Raw genomic sequence first — 13992 nt, 5'->3', positions numbered from 1 at the left:
TTTGATTTTGAATAATTGATATTCCGATAATAATGCAGCTTTAACTAATGCTGTTACAGACTCTGAAAAATTTAATCAAATCTTGTGAAAAATAAGATTCATTCTTACTGTATCAACAAATTTCAAACATTATACTGTGTTACAAAATTATGGCTGCAGAAAGGAAATATATATGCATATATTTATATATTTTAAAATAAGATTACAAATTAGAACATTCAAAAAAAAATTTGCTTTAAGGTTGCTTATGTCACTTCAGTTTGGTTCACTTATATTCATGCATTAGAACATTCTTTTAACTGAATGTCTATTTACAGTAGCTTCTCTTACTGAACCTCATTTGATAAAGATGATATACAGAACTACAGAAAGAGCAGCTCTTGCGTATTTTGGATTTTATTTCTATTAGTCAATGTGCGTGTGGTCTCTGTACTTTCTCGATTACTTGCTGAACTTTGCTTTGAAAGCAGAACTATTGTTTACTCGGAGTGGTTTGTCAAGGATTAGAATTGACATGTCCCCTTCCCCAACTCTGGCCCTGATCCTTTTAGGCAATATCTCTGTCCACTGTATTGGAGAGTCATGCTCTGTCCATTTTTAATTCAATTTAAAGTTGAAATAGCTTCAAAAAGAAAGTCTGAGATGATTTCACAACCTGTATCCTAACAGCTAGGACAGTAAGATGGAGATGTTGAGCTGAATCAGCTTTGTGCTTGAGAAGAGACTTAAAACAAGTTTGCTATCCATGGTGAATGATCTGATTGTTGAGCTGCTAGAAGAAAAAAAAAAGGTATCAACAGCTCATTTTCCTGTATGTTGTGGGAAGCCTGATCAGTTAGTTGTTCTCTATGAATTTTTCCATCCATGTTGATTGGTTTATGGATACCGAGGCATTTGAAAGGCTATTTTGGTGCTTTGGGCAATGCCAGTATTTTTGGCCAAGTGAAGAATTTTTTTGTTATGCAACTTTTGGATGTCTAATTTAAGAAACATAGCTGCTTATTTTTAAACATACTTGTCGTTACAGAGAACTTTGAGGTAATTGGTTTTTAGTTGCAGCTTTGAGGATCCAGGTCTTTGGCAAATCAAACTCTGAAGCATGGATCTGAAAGCTTAGAATGTGAAGACAACAACAACAACAACAACAACAACAAAGGAGCTGTAACACGTGGTTAACTTCATGCAGCAAGTCTGTCAGGGTGCTATGAAAAAATTAAAATCTGATTTTTCATCTCCAAAAAATGAGGCAGGAAACTGTATGAAAATAAAGTATTTTGTGCTACTGTTGTCCATCCCTGGTGCAGAGCTGTACTTTGCACTGAATAATTTAATAGCGTGGTTTTCGGAAGGGTAAAAAGTAGCATATGATCATGGAGTTAGTGCATCACAATACATGTGCCCAAAGAGGAGGAATTAAGATTGCTCCAGTCCTTACTGTTAGTTTTGTTGCCTATTGATGTTTTTGCTCAAACAACTGAAAACAATCACTAGAGTCTGAGTTTGCCAGACCAGAGTGGTATAGAGCACTGTATTGGGTTTACGTGGCAAGGCTTTAGTAGCAGGGGTGGGGAGCTGCAGGGGTGGCTTCTGTGAGAAGACACCAGAAGCTGCCCCCATGTCAGACAGAGCCAGTTCCAGCCGGCTCCAAGACAGAGCCGCCGCTGGCCAAAGCTGAGCCAATCAGCGATGGTGGTAGCGCCTCTGTGATGACATATTTAAGAAAGGGTAAAAAAAGCTGCACAACAGCAGCTGTGAGAAAAAAATGTGAGTGAAACAGCCCTGTGGGCACCAAGGTCAGTGAAGAAAGAGGGGAGGAGGTGCTCCAGGCGCTGGAGCAGAGATTCCCCTGCAGCCTGTAGAGAAGACCATGGTGAAGCAGGTTGTCCCCCTGCAGCCCATGGAGGTTAATGGTGGAGCAGATATCCACCCTGCAGCCCGTGGAGGACCCCAAGCCAGAGCAGGTGGATGTGCCCTGAAGGAAGCTGTTACCTCGTGGAGAGTCTACACCGGAGTGGGCTCCTGGCAGGAATGGCGGCCTGTGGAAAGGAGCCCACGCAGGAGCAGGTTTTCTGGCAGGACCTGTGTCCCTGTAGGGGACCCACGCTGGAGCAGTGTTTTCCTGAAGGACTGTATCCTGTGGGAGGGACCCATGTTGGAGAAGGTCATGAAGGACTCTCTCCCGTGGGAGGGACCCCACGCTGGAGCAGGGGAAGAGCGTGAGGAGGAAGGAGTGACAGGGATGAAGTGTTATGTATGGACTGACCGCAACCCCTATTCTTCATCTCCCCTGCGCTGCTCGGTGGGTTAGGAAGGTAGAGGAGTGAGTTAGGAGTAAAGTTGAGCCTGGGAAGAAGGGAGGGGTGGGGGGGAATGTGCTTTTAGTTTTGTCTTTGTTTCTCACTATTCTACTGTATTTTTAATTGGCAATAAATTAAATTAATCTTCCCCAAATCGAGTCTGTTTTGTCCGTGACAATAATTGGTAAGTAATCTCCCTGTCCTTATCTCGACCGACGAGCTTTTCGTCGTATTTTCTCCCCCGTGTCCTGTTGAGGCAGGGGAGTGATAGAGCGGCTTGGTAGGCACCCGGTGGCCAGCCAAGGTCAACCCAGCACAAGCATGTTTAGTTACTCTGTACAGTCTGGACATCTTTATGGGAGTTGGGAAAGGCTAGGCAGTTGGGTTTTTAAAATCTAGGGCAACTCTATGGAACATATGACAACTGTTTCTGTTTTTATTGGACACAAAGAATAACACCAAATATAAATGAATTTCAACAGAGCTGGTAAAAGCTGCATCCCTGAGCCTGGTCCACAGCTTCCTTATGGAAGCTAGATCTACCGGAAAAAAACCATTGTCTGAATAAAAAAAAAAAAGTTAGTCCAAATAATTAACATTTGTCAAAGTTTTGCACAAAGGATAATTAATATGTTTTCTGAAATGGGAAAAATCAGTCATGTAACCTTAATGACGCTATTATTGTTAGTCCCAGCTATAGCCTCTGAGAGAGCGTAAGAGATATCTTACTGGCTTTACTTTGTTTTCTATTTCTCTTGTGTGTTTTTGATTTAAATGAGTCATGTTTAGCAACAATTAACCTGATCCTTTTTCTTTTCTGCTGATTTACGGGGTAAGAGAATGTTCATTTGGTGATTTGAACAACAGCTGTGAAGAATATTTTGAGGGTTTTTTTTCTGGGTTTGAGGGTTCTGGTTTTGTTATTTTTTCCTCTTTGAGTCAGTTCATATAAAATCCCCAGAAATTACTTTAAGGAAAAAGCAATATAGGGTAAATAAGCTCCACAAAGAACATAATTGTTCTGAAGCTCTCAGGTCTTAATACACGGAACAGAAAACCTTTTGGACTTGAAAAACTGGCTTCTTCCTTCTTATTCATTTGTCCATCTCACTAGGAAAAACACCTTCCTCTACCATTTTTTGTATACACATTCCCTTTAAGGACAGATTATATCATTCATTTTTCTCTTTTGTGCCTGCCAAGTTTTGAAAACGGATATTTCTCCTCTTGAATCAAGTTCTCGGTGACCTGGTCCCAAAAGCCATTTATGTTGTCCTGGCTGTGCCAGAATCTGTGTGCAGAGTGAGGACCTTGAGGCTTCTACCTGGCTGCCTGTGAGGGTTTCCATTAGCACGGGGTGTGTGTGGGGGGTGTGTGTGTGTGCGTGCGTGTGTTTGTGCACGCGTGCATGTGCGTGTGTCGGTGGCATAGGCCTGGCTCTTGCTCTGTTGTGGGGGTGGGATGTGACCAAGGGCTCAGGCTCAGATTCAGAAACTCAGAAGTGCATTCTGGCTCCCGAGTCTAGACATAGAGTCATAGCCAGTCATGGGCCTACACTGGTTGTTCCTGCTTGCTTATTCCAGCTTCCTCTTTTACCACTTTGAAGGATTCATGCCTTTCAGGCTTTGTCTGCAATGCTGGATTTTAAAGACGATGCTTGGCACGTTGCTGCCCTGCCATGAGGTATAACTTTGCAACTAACCCTTTCTGCTTTTAAAGATAGAGGTTTATATCATTCATTTTTATCATTATTTCTGCTTTAAATCAGATGTGAGTCACAAACGGATTAACAGATCTGTCACAGCTGCCTATAGGCAAAAATTCATCCTAATCCCTGAAATTTAGTATTTGTCTTGTGCTATGAAACCTTAAGATTAACATCTTTTATACATTTTTATCTTGCTACTGCAACCTTGGTTGTTCTTGTTATGCATATAACTCAATTCAGTTTTGAATCCTCCTAAAATCTAGGTCTCCTGTGATAGTGTCAGGAAATACTATACGTTAATAATGGTGCTTCCTTACGCGGCATGTGTACATGGTTCCCTTTCCTTTGAGCAGAGAAAGGCTGACTCCATGTGCTATGCTTGATAGCTGAGACACTGGACTGTAGGGACAAGGAGGAAGACATATTCTCTTTGAATTGCTGGAACTGTTGAGACAGTTTCTCCACAGCCGAGATGTAGGCCTATAGGGTCAGGGAGGAAGAGAGATTCTTTTTGAGCTGCCGGAGCTGACAGGTCAGTTTATCCACCGTTGGTGCCTCAATGTCTGTCCAGTCCATTATCGCCAGGGTGCTGGCGTACAATGTCAATATGTTCCGGTACAAACTTCCAACACATGGACCACATGCTCTGGACATCATCTGGATCTTTGGAGGCCTGGTTGTTGTCCAGGTTGCTGTAGATCACCTCCACCACTGCTAAGTCCCTAAGATACTGGACACCTTCCTCAACAGTGGTCCACTTGCCTTGGTAGTTGTCCTGGTTTCGGCTGGGATAGAGTCAAATTTCTTCCTAGTGCTGTGTTTTGGATTTAGTATGAGAAGAATGTTGATAACACACTGATGTTTTCAGTTGCTGCTAAGTACCCTGCTAGTCAAGGACATTCAGTTTCCATGCTCTGTCAGGTGCACAAGAAGCTGGGAGGGAGCATAGCCGGGACAGCTGGCCCAGCTGGCCAACGGGGTATTCCATACCATGTGACGTCATTCTCAGTATATAAATAAAAGGCGTGGTCCAGGAAGTAGCGATCGCTGTTTTGGGCATTGCTCGGTGGGTGGTGAGCAATTGCACTGTGTATCACTCATTTTGTATATTCTATCATTATTGTTGTTATTATTATTATCATTTTCCCTTCCTTTTCTGTTCTATTAAACTGTCTTTATCTCAAGCCATGAATTTTACTTTTTTTTTCCGATACTCTCCCCCATCCCACTGCAGGGGGTGGGGGAGTGAGCGAGAGGCTGTGTGGTGTTTGGCTGCCTGCCGGGTTAAAACACGACAGTCCCTTTTGGCGCCCAACGTGGGGCATGAAGGGTTGAGGCAACGACACATCTGACCCAAGCGGGTTAAAACAAATTTGTTATAAGCATTCATTATATCAGTTTAGTACTCGCTGGTCACAATGTTGGTTTATTTGCTCTCAGAGTTGTTGGATCTGTTCTTGGAGTTTTGTTATGTAGCACCCTACTGGCTGTCTATACTGCTGATTATCAGTTTTTATGTGGGGTTGGTCATCTCTGGGAAATGGATTAAGGTCATCGCTTTGCTACACTGTGTAACACTGCCTTACGTTATGATAAAATTATTAGTCAGGAGATTGTACTCAGCACTGCTGTCATCCCTGTGCTTCAGGAGCTATCTCTCAGAAACTATTAGTAATTACACTTTTTACCCCTTCTCCTCGGAGAGCCAATTTACGGGGGAGACAGCTTCCTTCACCTTCCCCTTCTCCTCCAGGCTGATTACAATAGCTCTTGAGGATTTTGAATATCCTTGGGATGTTCAAACCAGCATGTTCCTATTGCTATGTCTCCTGAATGTGGTTCAGGCCTTGTTTAGGGTTAAACAACTATTTAAGAATACCACCCAGAGATCTGCCCCAAGGCTGGATAGTTATGAGTGGCAGGGTATGTGGGATAGTATGGGCAAGTACCTAGGACAGTGGTCACCTCCAGTGTTTTGGAGCTTCACCCCTGAACAAGTGCAGAATCCTGAAAAACTAGTAAAATATTTGGAAAACGTATGCTGTCACCCTGGCAATTCCAGAGAGACCCAGATTACTGCAATGTGCTGGGGCCTGGCCCATGCCTACCGAGCCCTGTTCAACACTATTCAGAACCCCCAAGGGGGAGAGAAGGTCTCTGGAACTGATGACAAAACAACAGGCACCGTGGCCACTCCAAAACCAGCGACGGGCACTGCAGCAACTCCAACCCCCACGATGGGCACTGCAGCTACTCCAACCATGACGACGGGCACTGCGGCTACTCCAACCCCCATGAGAGGTACTACAGCTGAACCAGAGGACCAACCCATGCTGGTATCAGTCGCCTCTATACAGAAGAAGAAATCTTGAAAGCGGAAGTCAAGTCGTTTAGAAAGGGATGATGGAAAAGCAGGGCCATCACGAGGAGGGCAGCAGGAAGAGGAAGAACTCATAAATGAGACGGAAACCACCCGATCCCTATCCCTGAGTGAGCTGCGAGATATGCGGAAAGATTTCAGCCGTCGTCCAGGCGAGCATATTGTCACCTGGCTGCTCCGATGCTGGGATAACGGGGCCAGTAGCCTGGAATTAGAGGGGAAGGAAGCCAAACAGCTGGGATCCCTTGCTAGGGAAGGAGGCATTGACAAAGCAATTGGAAAAGGGACACAGGTCCTCAGCCTCTGGAGGCGACTGCTGTCAGGCGTGAAGGAAAGGTATCCCTTCAAGGAAGATGTTATATATCGCCTAGGCAAATGGACCACTATGGAGAGAGGTATCCAGTACCTGAGAGAACTAGGCGTTCTGGAGGTAGTTTATAGTGACCTGGACGATGTCCGAACACCCAAAGATCCAGATGACGTCCAGTGCATGTGACCCATGTGGCGGAAGTTGGTTCGGAGCGCACCAGCGTCGTATGCCAGTTCGTTGGCAGTACTGTGCTGGAAAGAGGAAGAAGCACCAACGGTGGATGACGTGGTTGGCAGACTCCGGGAATACAAAGAAACTGTCTCCTCCTCCCTTGTCTCAGCTGTGGAGAAACTGTCCCGGAAGGTCCAGCAACTCGAAGACGATAGGTCCTGTTCTCCACCTGTACAGACCAGTATCTCAGCTATTAGGAGTCAGCGTTTTTCTCCTCAAGAGAGAGGATATAGAAAGTACACACCACGGGGCACCCTGTGGTTTTACCTGCGTGACCACGGAGAGGACATGAGGCTGTGGGATGGAAAACCTACCTTGACCCTAGAGGCACGGATACGTGAGTTGCAAGGAAAAACAATCACACAAGGGGGTTCTCCCAGGAAAAATGCTGCTCCAGTTTTCAGGAAAAATCTGTCTCATGACGGTCCAGTTTCCAGTGAACAGTTCCCCAGACAGAGTAGAAGGGCTGATCTTACTTTGGATTGTAATGAAGAAATTCTTGACTCATATTTAAAAGACGTGAGAAACAAATACTATGACCAAAACTAGAGGGGCCCTGCCTCCGGTCAGGTGGAGGAAAGGGACAACCAGGTTTACTGGACTGTGTGGATTTGATGGCCTGGCACATCAGACCCACAGGAGTATAAGGCTCTCGTAGACACTGGTGCACAGTGTACCCTGATGCCATCAAGCTATAAAGGGGCAGAACCCATTTGTATTTCTGGAGTGACGGGGGATCCCAAGAGTTAACTGTATTGGAGGCCGAAGTGAGCCTGACTGGGAATGAGTGGCAGAAGCACCCCATTGTGACTGGCCCAGAGGCTCCGTGCATCCTTGGCATAGACTACCTCAGGAGAGGGTATTTCAAGGACCCAAAAGGGTACCGGTGGGCTTTTGGTATAGCTGCCCTGGAGATGGAGGAATCTAAACAGCTGTCCACCTTGCCTGGTCTCTCGGAGGACCCTTCTGTTGTGGGGTTGCTGAGGGTTGAGGAACAACAGGTACCAATCGCTACCACAATGGTGCACTGGCGACAATATCGCACCAACCGAGACTCCCTGCTTCCCATCCACAAGCTGATTCGTTGACTGGAGAGCCAAGGAGTGATCAGCAAGACTCGCTCACCCTTTAACAGTCCCATATGGCCAGTGCGAAAGTCCAATGGAGAGTGGAGACTAACAGTAGAGTACCGTGGCCTGAACGAAGTCACGCTGCCACTGAGTGCTGCTGTGCTGGACATGCTAGAACTTCAATACGAACTGGAGTCAAAGGCAGCCAAGTGGTACGCCACAATTGACATTGCTAATGCGTTCTTCTCAATCCCTTTGGCGGCAGAGTGCAGGCAACAGTTTGCTTTCACTTGGAGGGGCATCCAGTACACTTGGTGAATAGAGCCAGTTTGCAGAGGTGAAAGCCATCCAGCTGGCCTTGGACATTGCTGAACGAGAAAAATGGCCAGTACTTTATCTCTATACCGACTCAAGGATGGTGGCAAATGCCCTGTGGGGGTGGTTGCAGCAGTGGAAGCAGAACAACTGGCAGCGCAGAGGCAAACCCATCTGGGCTGCCGCATTGTGGCAAGATATTGCTGCCCGGGTAGAGAACCTGGTTGTAAAAGTACGTCACGTAGATGCTCACGTACCCAAGAGTTGGGCCACTGAAGAACATCAAAACAACCAGCAGGTGGACCAGGCTGCTAAGATTGAAGTGGCTCAGGTGGATCTGGACTGGCAACATAAGGGTGAATTATTTATAGCTTGGTGGGCCCATGACGCCTCGGGTCATCAAGGAAGAGATGCAACATATAGATGGGCTCATGGTCGAGGGGTGGACTTGACCATGGAGGCTATTGCACAGGTTATCCATGAATGTGAAACATGCGCTGCAATCAAACAAGCCAAGCGAGTAAAGCCTCTTTGGTATGGAGGACGATGGTTGAAGTATAAATATGGGGAGGCCTGGCAGATTGATTATATCACACTCCCACAAACCTGCCACGGCAAGTGCTATGTGCTCACCATGGTGGAAGTAAACACCAGGTGGCTGGAAACGTATCCTGTGCCCCATGCCACTGCCCGGAACACCATCCTGGGCCTTGAAAAGCAAGTCCTATGGCGACATGGCACCCCAGAAAGAATTGAGTCAGACAATGGGACTCATTTCCGAAACACCCTCATAGACACCTGGGCCAAAGAGCACGGCACTGAGTGGGTCTATCACATCCCCTACCATGCACCAGCCTCCGGGAAAATCGAACAATACAATGGGCTGCTAAAGACTACGCTGAGAGCAATGGGTGGTGGGACATTCAAGCATTGGGACACACATTTAGCAAAAGCCACCTGGTTAGTCAACACCGAAGGATCTGTCACTCGAGCTGGCCCTGCCCAGTCAAAACCCTTACGTACTGTAGAGGGGGATAAAGTCCCTGTCGTGCACATAAGAAATATGCTGGGGAAGACAGTCTGGGTGTCCTGGTTTCGGCTGGGATAGGGTTAAATTTCTTCCTAGTGCTGTGTTTTGGATTTAGTATGAGGAGAATGTTGATACCACACTGATGTTTTCAGTTGTTGCTAAGTGCCCTCCCAGTCCAAGGACAGCTCCCATGCCTACTGACTGAGCTAGGTACACAAGATGGGAGGGAACATAATCAGGACAGCCAGCCCAGCTGGCCAACGGGGTATTCCATACCATGTGACATCGTGCTCAGTATATGAATGGTAGGCGTGTTCCAGGAAGTACCGATCGCTACTTGGTTATCGGTCAGTGCGGGTGGTGAGCAATTGCATTGTGCATCACTCATTCTGTATATTCTATCATTATTATTATTATTCTTTTCCCTTCTCTATTCTGTTAAACTGTCTTTATCTCAACCCACGAGTTTTTCTCACTCTTACCCTTCCGATTCTCTCCCCGTTCCACTGGGGGGGGTGGGGGGAGTGAGTGAGCGACTGCGTTGTATTTGGCTGTCTGCCAGGTTAAACCATGACACTGGTTTACTCCTGCCTCTGGCAAGGGAAAACCAATCCGTGGGATTGCTTTTGCTCAAGGACCTGGGTGCACTTGGTGGGTAATGCGAAAGGATGGGGAAGTCCGGTGTGTACCTCAAGGGGATTTGATTTTGGGTGAAAATAGCCAATGAACTGAATTGTATGATGTTAATTGCTATATGATATTGTATATAATCATTTCTATGGTTGCTATCAACGATATTGCAGTAAAAATCACCCAGATCAATGAAGAATGAACTCTGATGTAACCGATCAAAGCACAGCGATGATAGAACCGGACGAGCGCAGCGATATTGGAACCAGGACTGTCTTCAGGATGCAACAATCCAACACACCATCTCTCCTGCCCTGAAAGACTGTTATGACAGATGGAGCCCGAAGTCATGGACTAAATGAACTCAATGGACATTTTAGAGGGATGGTCCATAGACTAAGGGAATGATATCTGTGTGTATATATCAAAAGACAAGAAAGGTGGTGGTGATTAATTGGAATGTATTGGAAAATGTGAGACCTGGGCATGACGTAGATGGTATAGAATAAGGGGTGGATACTGTCCTGGTTTCGGCTGGGACAGAGTTAATTTTCTTCCTAGTGCTGTGTTTTGGATTTAGTATGAGAAGAATGTTTTTAGTTGCTGCTAAGTACCCTGCTAGTCAAGGACTTTTCAGCTTCCCATGCTCTGCCAGGTGCACAAGAGGCTGGGAGGGAGCATAGCCAGGACAGCTGTCCCAGCTGGCCAACGGGGTATTCCATACCATGTGATGTCATGCTCATTCTATGAATAGGAGGCGTTGTCTAGGAAGTAGCAATTGCTGTTTTGGGCATTGCTCGGCGGGTGGTGAGCAATTGCATTGTGCATCACTCATTTTGTATATTCTATCATTATTATTGTTGTTGTTGTTGTTATTATTATTAGTAGTATTATTTTCCCTTCCTTTTCTGTTCTATTAAACTGTCTTTATCTTAATCCACGAATTTTACTTTTTTTTTTTTGATTCTCTCCCCCATCCCACTGTGGCGGGCGTGTGTGGGGGGGTGAGCAAGCGGCTGTGTGCTGTTTGGCTGCCTGCTGGGTTAAACCACAACAATCCTTTACAAGATCTTCCTTGACGGGATACCTTGCCTTCATGCTCGACAGGAGCTGCTTCTAGAGGCTGTGGATTGTTGTTCCTCTTCCAATCCCTTTGTCAGTTCCCCCATCCCTAGCGTGGGATCCCAGCTGCTGTACTTCCCTACCCTGTAGTTCCTGACTGTTGACTCCTGTATCCCAGCACTGGAGCAACAAGGTGATAATTTTCTTGCCTGGCTGGTGGCTGTAATCCTTCCGCATATCTTACATCTTACTCAGGGATAGGGATCAGGTATTTTTGAATTGTTTATGATTTCTGTCTCTTCCCTCTCCTGTTTTTGCGACTGCTCTGCTGCAGAACAGGCTGCCTCTTCTGATTCTTCCTCCTGCTCCTTCTCAGGAGGAGCTTCTTCCTCCCTTACTAACCGAGTTGACCTCTGCTTCCTTTTTTTTTTCCTGACTACAGGAGTGACTGTTATAGTCGAGGGTTGGATCTCTGGCTTAGCCACAGTGTCCATTTGTATGTCCTCAGGTCCAGAGACCCTCTCATCCCTTTGAGGTTGCTGGACACAGGCTCAGTACATGTAGGCAAGGTCCCAACACAGTGCTAGAAGTTATCTCTTTGGTATAGGCAAGGCATCCTTCCTTCCAGTGGTCTGCCACTTCAACAGGATTCCATGCCTGTTTGGGTGTGAAGTCCCAGACCATCGGAGGTGAAAATCACTCTAAGCATCTGCCCAAATTCTCCCGCGCACCTTGCCACCCATGACTCAACTGCCTCAGAGCACAACCCCGTGTGGCATTTCCAAGCAGTTGGTTAACTTTAGGAAAAGCTGAAATCAGATTTATGGCACACACCAATATGAGCATTCTGGTTATGCAGGAATGTTCAAGAAACTGAAGGGCCATTGCAACAAGGCAGGAAACATCTTCTGTGGAGAAGAAAGGGGAGGCGCCATTCTTCATTTTCCCCACCACGTCTCTTGGAGGAGGAGGAAGGTGTAATTGCTGATTGTCTCCATGTGATGGTTCCCAGAGTACTGGAATGGCAGCAGTGTGTGGCCCAAATACCAGATTAGGCTCCAGGCCAATGCTTTTTTCATAGCTCTCCCAGGCAAAACACAACAAAGTGATAAACAACACAGCAAACAGCAAAAGCCAAAAGCAGCCATTAACAAGCCCTGGAGTTTGATGTACAGCAAGAGAGGGAGCACTCCAAGGAGCAGGTGAGGGATCAAATAAACCAGCACTGAGAGCAAGTCAACATCATGACCAGCAACAGCATAGTCAAGATAAAACCAGTTTAATAAGTGAAAGGGAAAAAAAAAACAAACAAACAAGTAATGCAAAGGCAGTCACTCACCACCTTTCACCAGCAGACCAATGCCCAGCCAGTCCCTGAGCAATGACTACTTTGGAAAGACTCCAACTCCCCCCACCCCAGTTTTATTGCTGAGCATGACTTTATATGGTACGGAATATCCCTTTGGTTAATTTGGGTGAGCTGTCCCAGCTGTGTTCCTTTCCAGCCTCTTACTCACCTCTAGCCTACTCACTGCAGGGGCAGAATAGGAAACAGAGAAGGCCTTGATGCTGTGCAAGCACTGTTCAGCAATAGCTAAAGTATCCATGTGTTAACACTGTTTTGGTCACAAATCAAAAACACAGCACCATATGAGCTACTATGAAGAAAATTAACTCCATCCCAGCCAGACCTAGTATAAGCTGTTGTGATTATCATTATTTGTGTCACTGTCATCCTTAGGAGCTCCAGCTGTGGACTGCTACTGCATTGTTCTAGATGCTGCAATAACAGAAAAACCTACAAAAGCTTGTATAAAGTACAACATTGTATAAAGACAACATTGATACCAACAGAGAGAAGAGTACAGGCAAATAGAAAATGGAACAATTTAGTTTGGAATGATCGCTGCAGTCTTTGGCAGTCCAAGAGTTTTTAGGTTTTTGTAACCATTAGGGCATAGGCAAGACTTTGAAGAACAGAATGAAGGTATTTTGCAGATATTTATAGGGAATATATTGCAAGTGAGAGAACAGGGAATTTCCTGAGAGCGTCTTTGTGCTCACTCTGCATTTCTGCTCCATCATTCAGAGTGAGGTCCAGAAAGGAAGAAAACTGAAGTAATTATTTCAGTGGTGGAAAGCAGGTTGCCTGTGGATTTATGAGCTAATTACCTAGTGGCACTCTGTGACCCACTGTGAGACAGTGATTTGGGAACTGGTTAAAATAATACCCCTGAGGATCCAGCATCACAGATAACTAACCTGAGGCTTCACAGCAACTGCAGGGGTTATTTCAACCTTGAGGCTGCAGTAGCAGCCAGGTAGTCTCTGTTGCAGAGCTACTCTGTGTCTGGGAAGCAAAATTCCATCTACATTAATGTTAGGCCTTTTTTCCTCACAGAGTGAGTGGTAACAGCAGGTTTCATACCTAAAACATGTCCTTATGGCTTCCCAGTTGAGTTGATATATATGTAATGTGAAGACTAGATTATTCATTTAAGCTTGTTTTCTTTAAAGGAAAAAATGAACACATTCCATTAGAATGGTAAAACTAAGACAACAAATAGCAGATCAGGAAATTACATTTAGTAGTTGACTTTAACACAAAAGAGAGGTTTTCTTATTTTTAAGGTGAAGATCTTGTGATGACAAGGAATACAGTGGCATACAGTTCTATTTATCTTAAACATGCAGAAGGAGAGGGAAGATCCTAGGTTGTTTAATTCAGCATTCACATGACAGTTCATTATTAGATTACTGATTACAGACTTAAATTTAGGCCAAGGAGATAGAAATCTGCTCTGCTCTCTGCTTGTCCACACATCCATTTCTGACTTCCATATATGCTTCAGACTGGAGCAACTATAGTAGACTGATGTCTTATACAACTGCAGAGGATCAACAGGACTTGTACCCCCTATGAGAAGATTCTCTTAAAAAACAAGAGGTTTCTGCTATT

General features: G+C 45.4%; 1 protein-coding gene and 1 long non-coding RNA gene across 2 annotated transcripts in view; both read left to right on the top strand.

Moving 5' to 3' along the window:
• LOC142074791 (uncharacterized) overlaps positions 1-13992 on the top strand; it is a 244618-nt gene that overhangs the window by 99186 nt on the left and 131440 nt on the right. The window lies entirely within an intron of this gene.
• The window catches only part of LOC142074657 (small conductance calcium-activated potassium channel protein 2-like), a 136960-nt gene that overhangs the window by 53118 nt on the left and 69850 nt on the right, over positions 1-13992 (top strand). Inside the window, exons 4-5 of the mRNA XM_075135417.1 lie at positions 4955-4998; positions 8683-8686. Of these exons, the coding sequence (XP_074991518.1) occupies positions 4955-4998; positions 8683-8686 (48 nt within the window). The remainder of the gene's footprint in view (positions 1-4954; positions 4999-8682; positions 8687-13992) is intronic.

Source organism: Calonectris borealis, chromosome W (assembly GCF_964195595.1).
Source record: "Calonectris borealis chromosome W, bCalBor7.hap1.2, whole genome shotgun sequence".
Classification (NCBI taxonomy): Eukaryota; Metazoa; Chordata; class Aves; order Procellariiformes; family Procellariidae; genus Calonectris; species Calonectris borealis.
The sequence above is the reverse complement of the archived record's forward strand: the minus strand, read 5'-3'. Positions and strand labels throughout refer to the sequence as shown.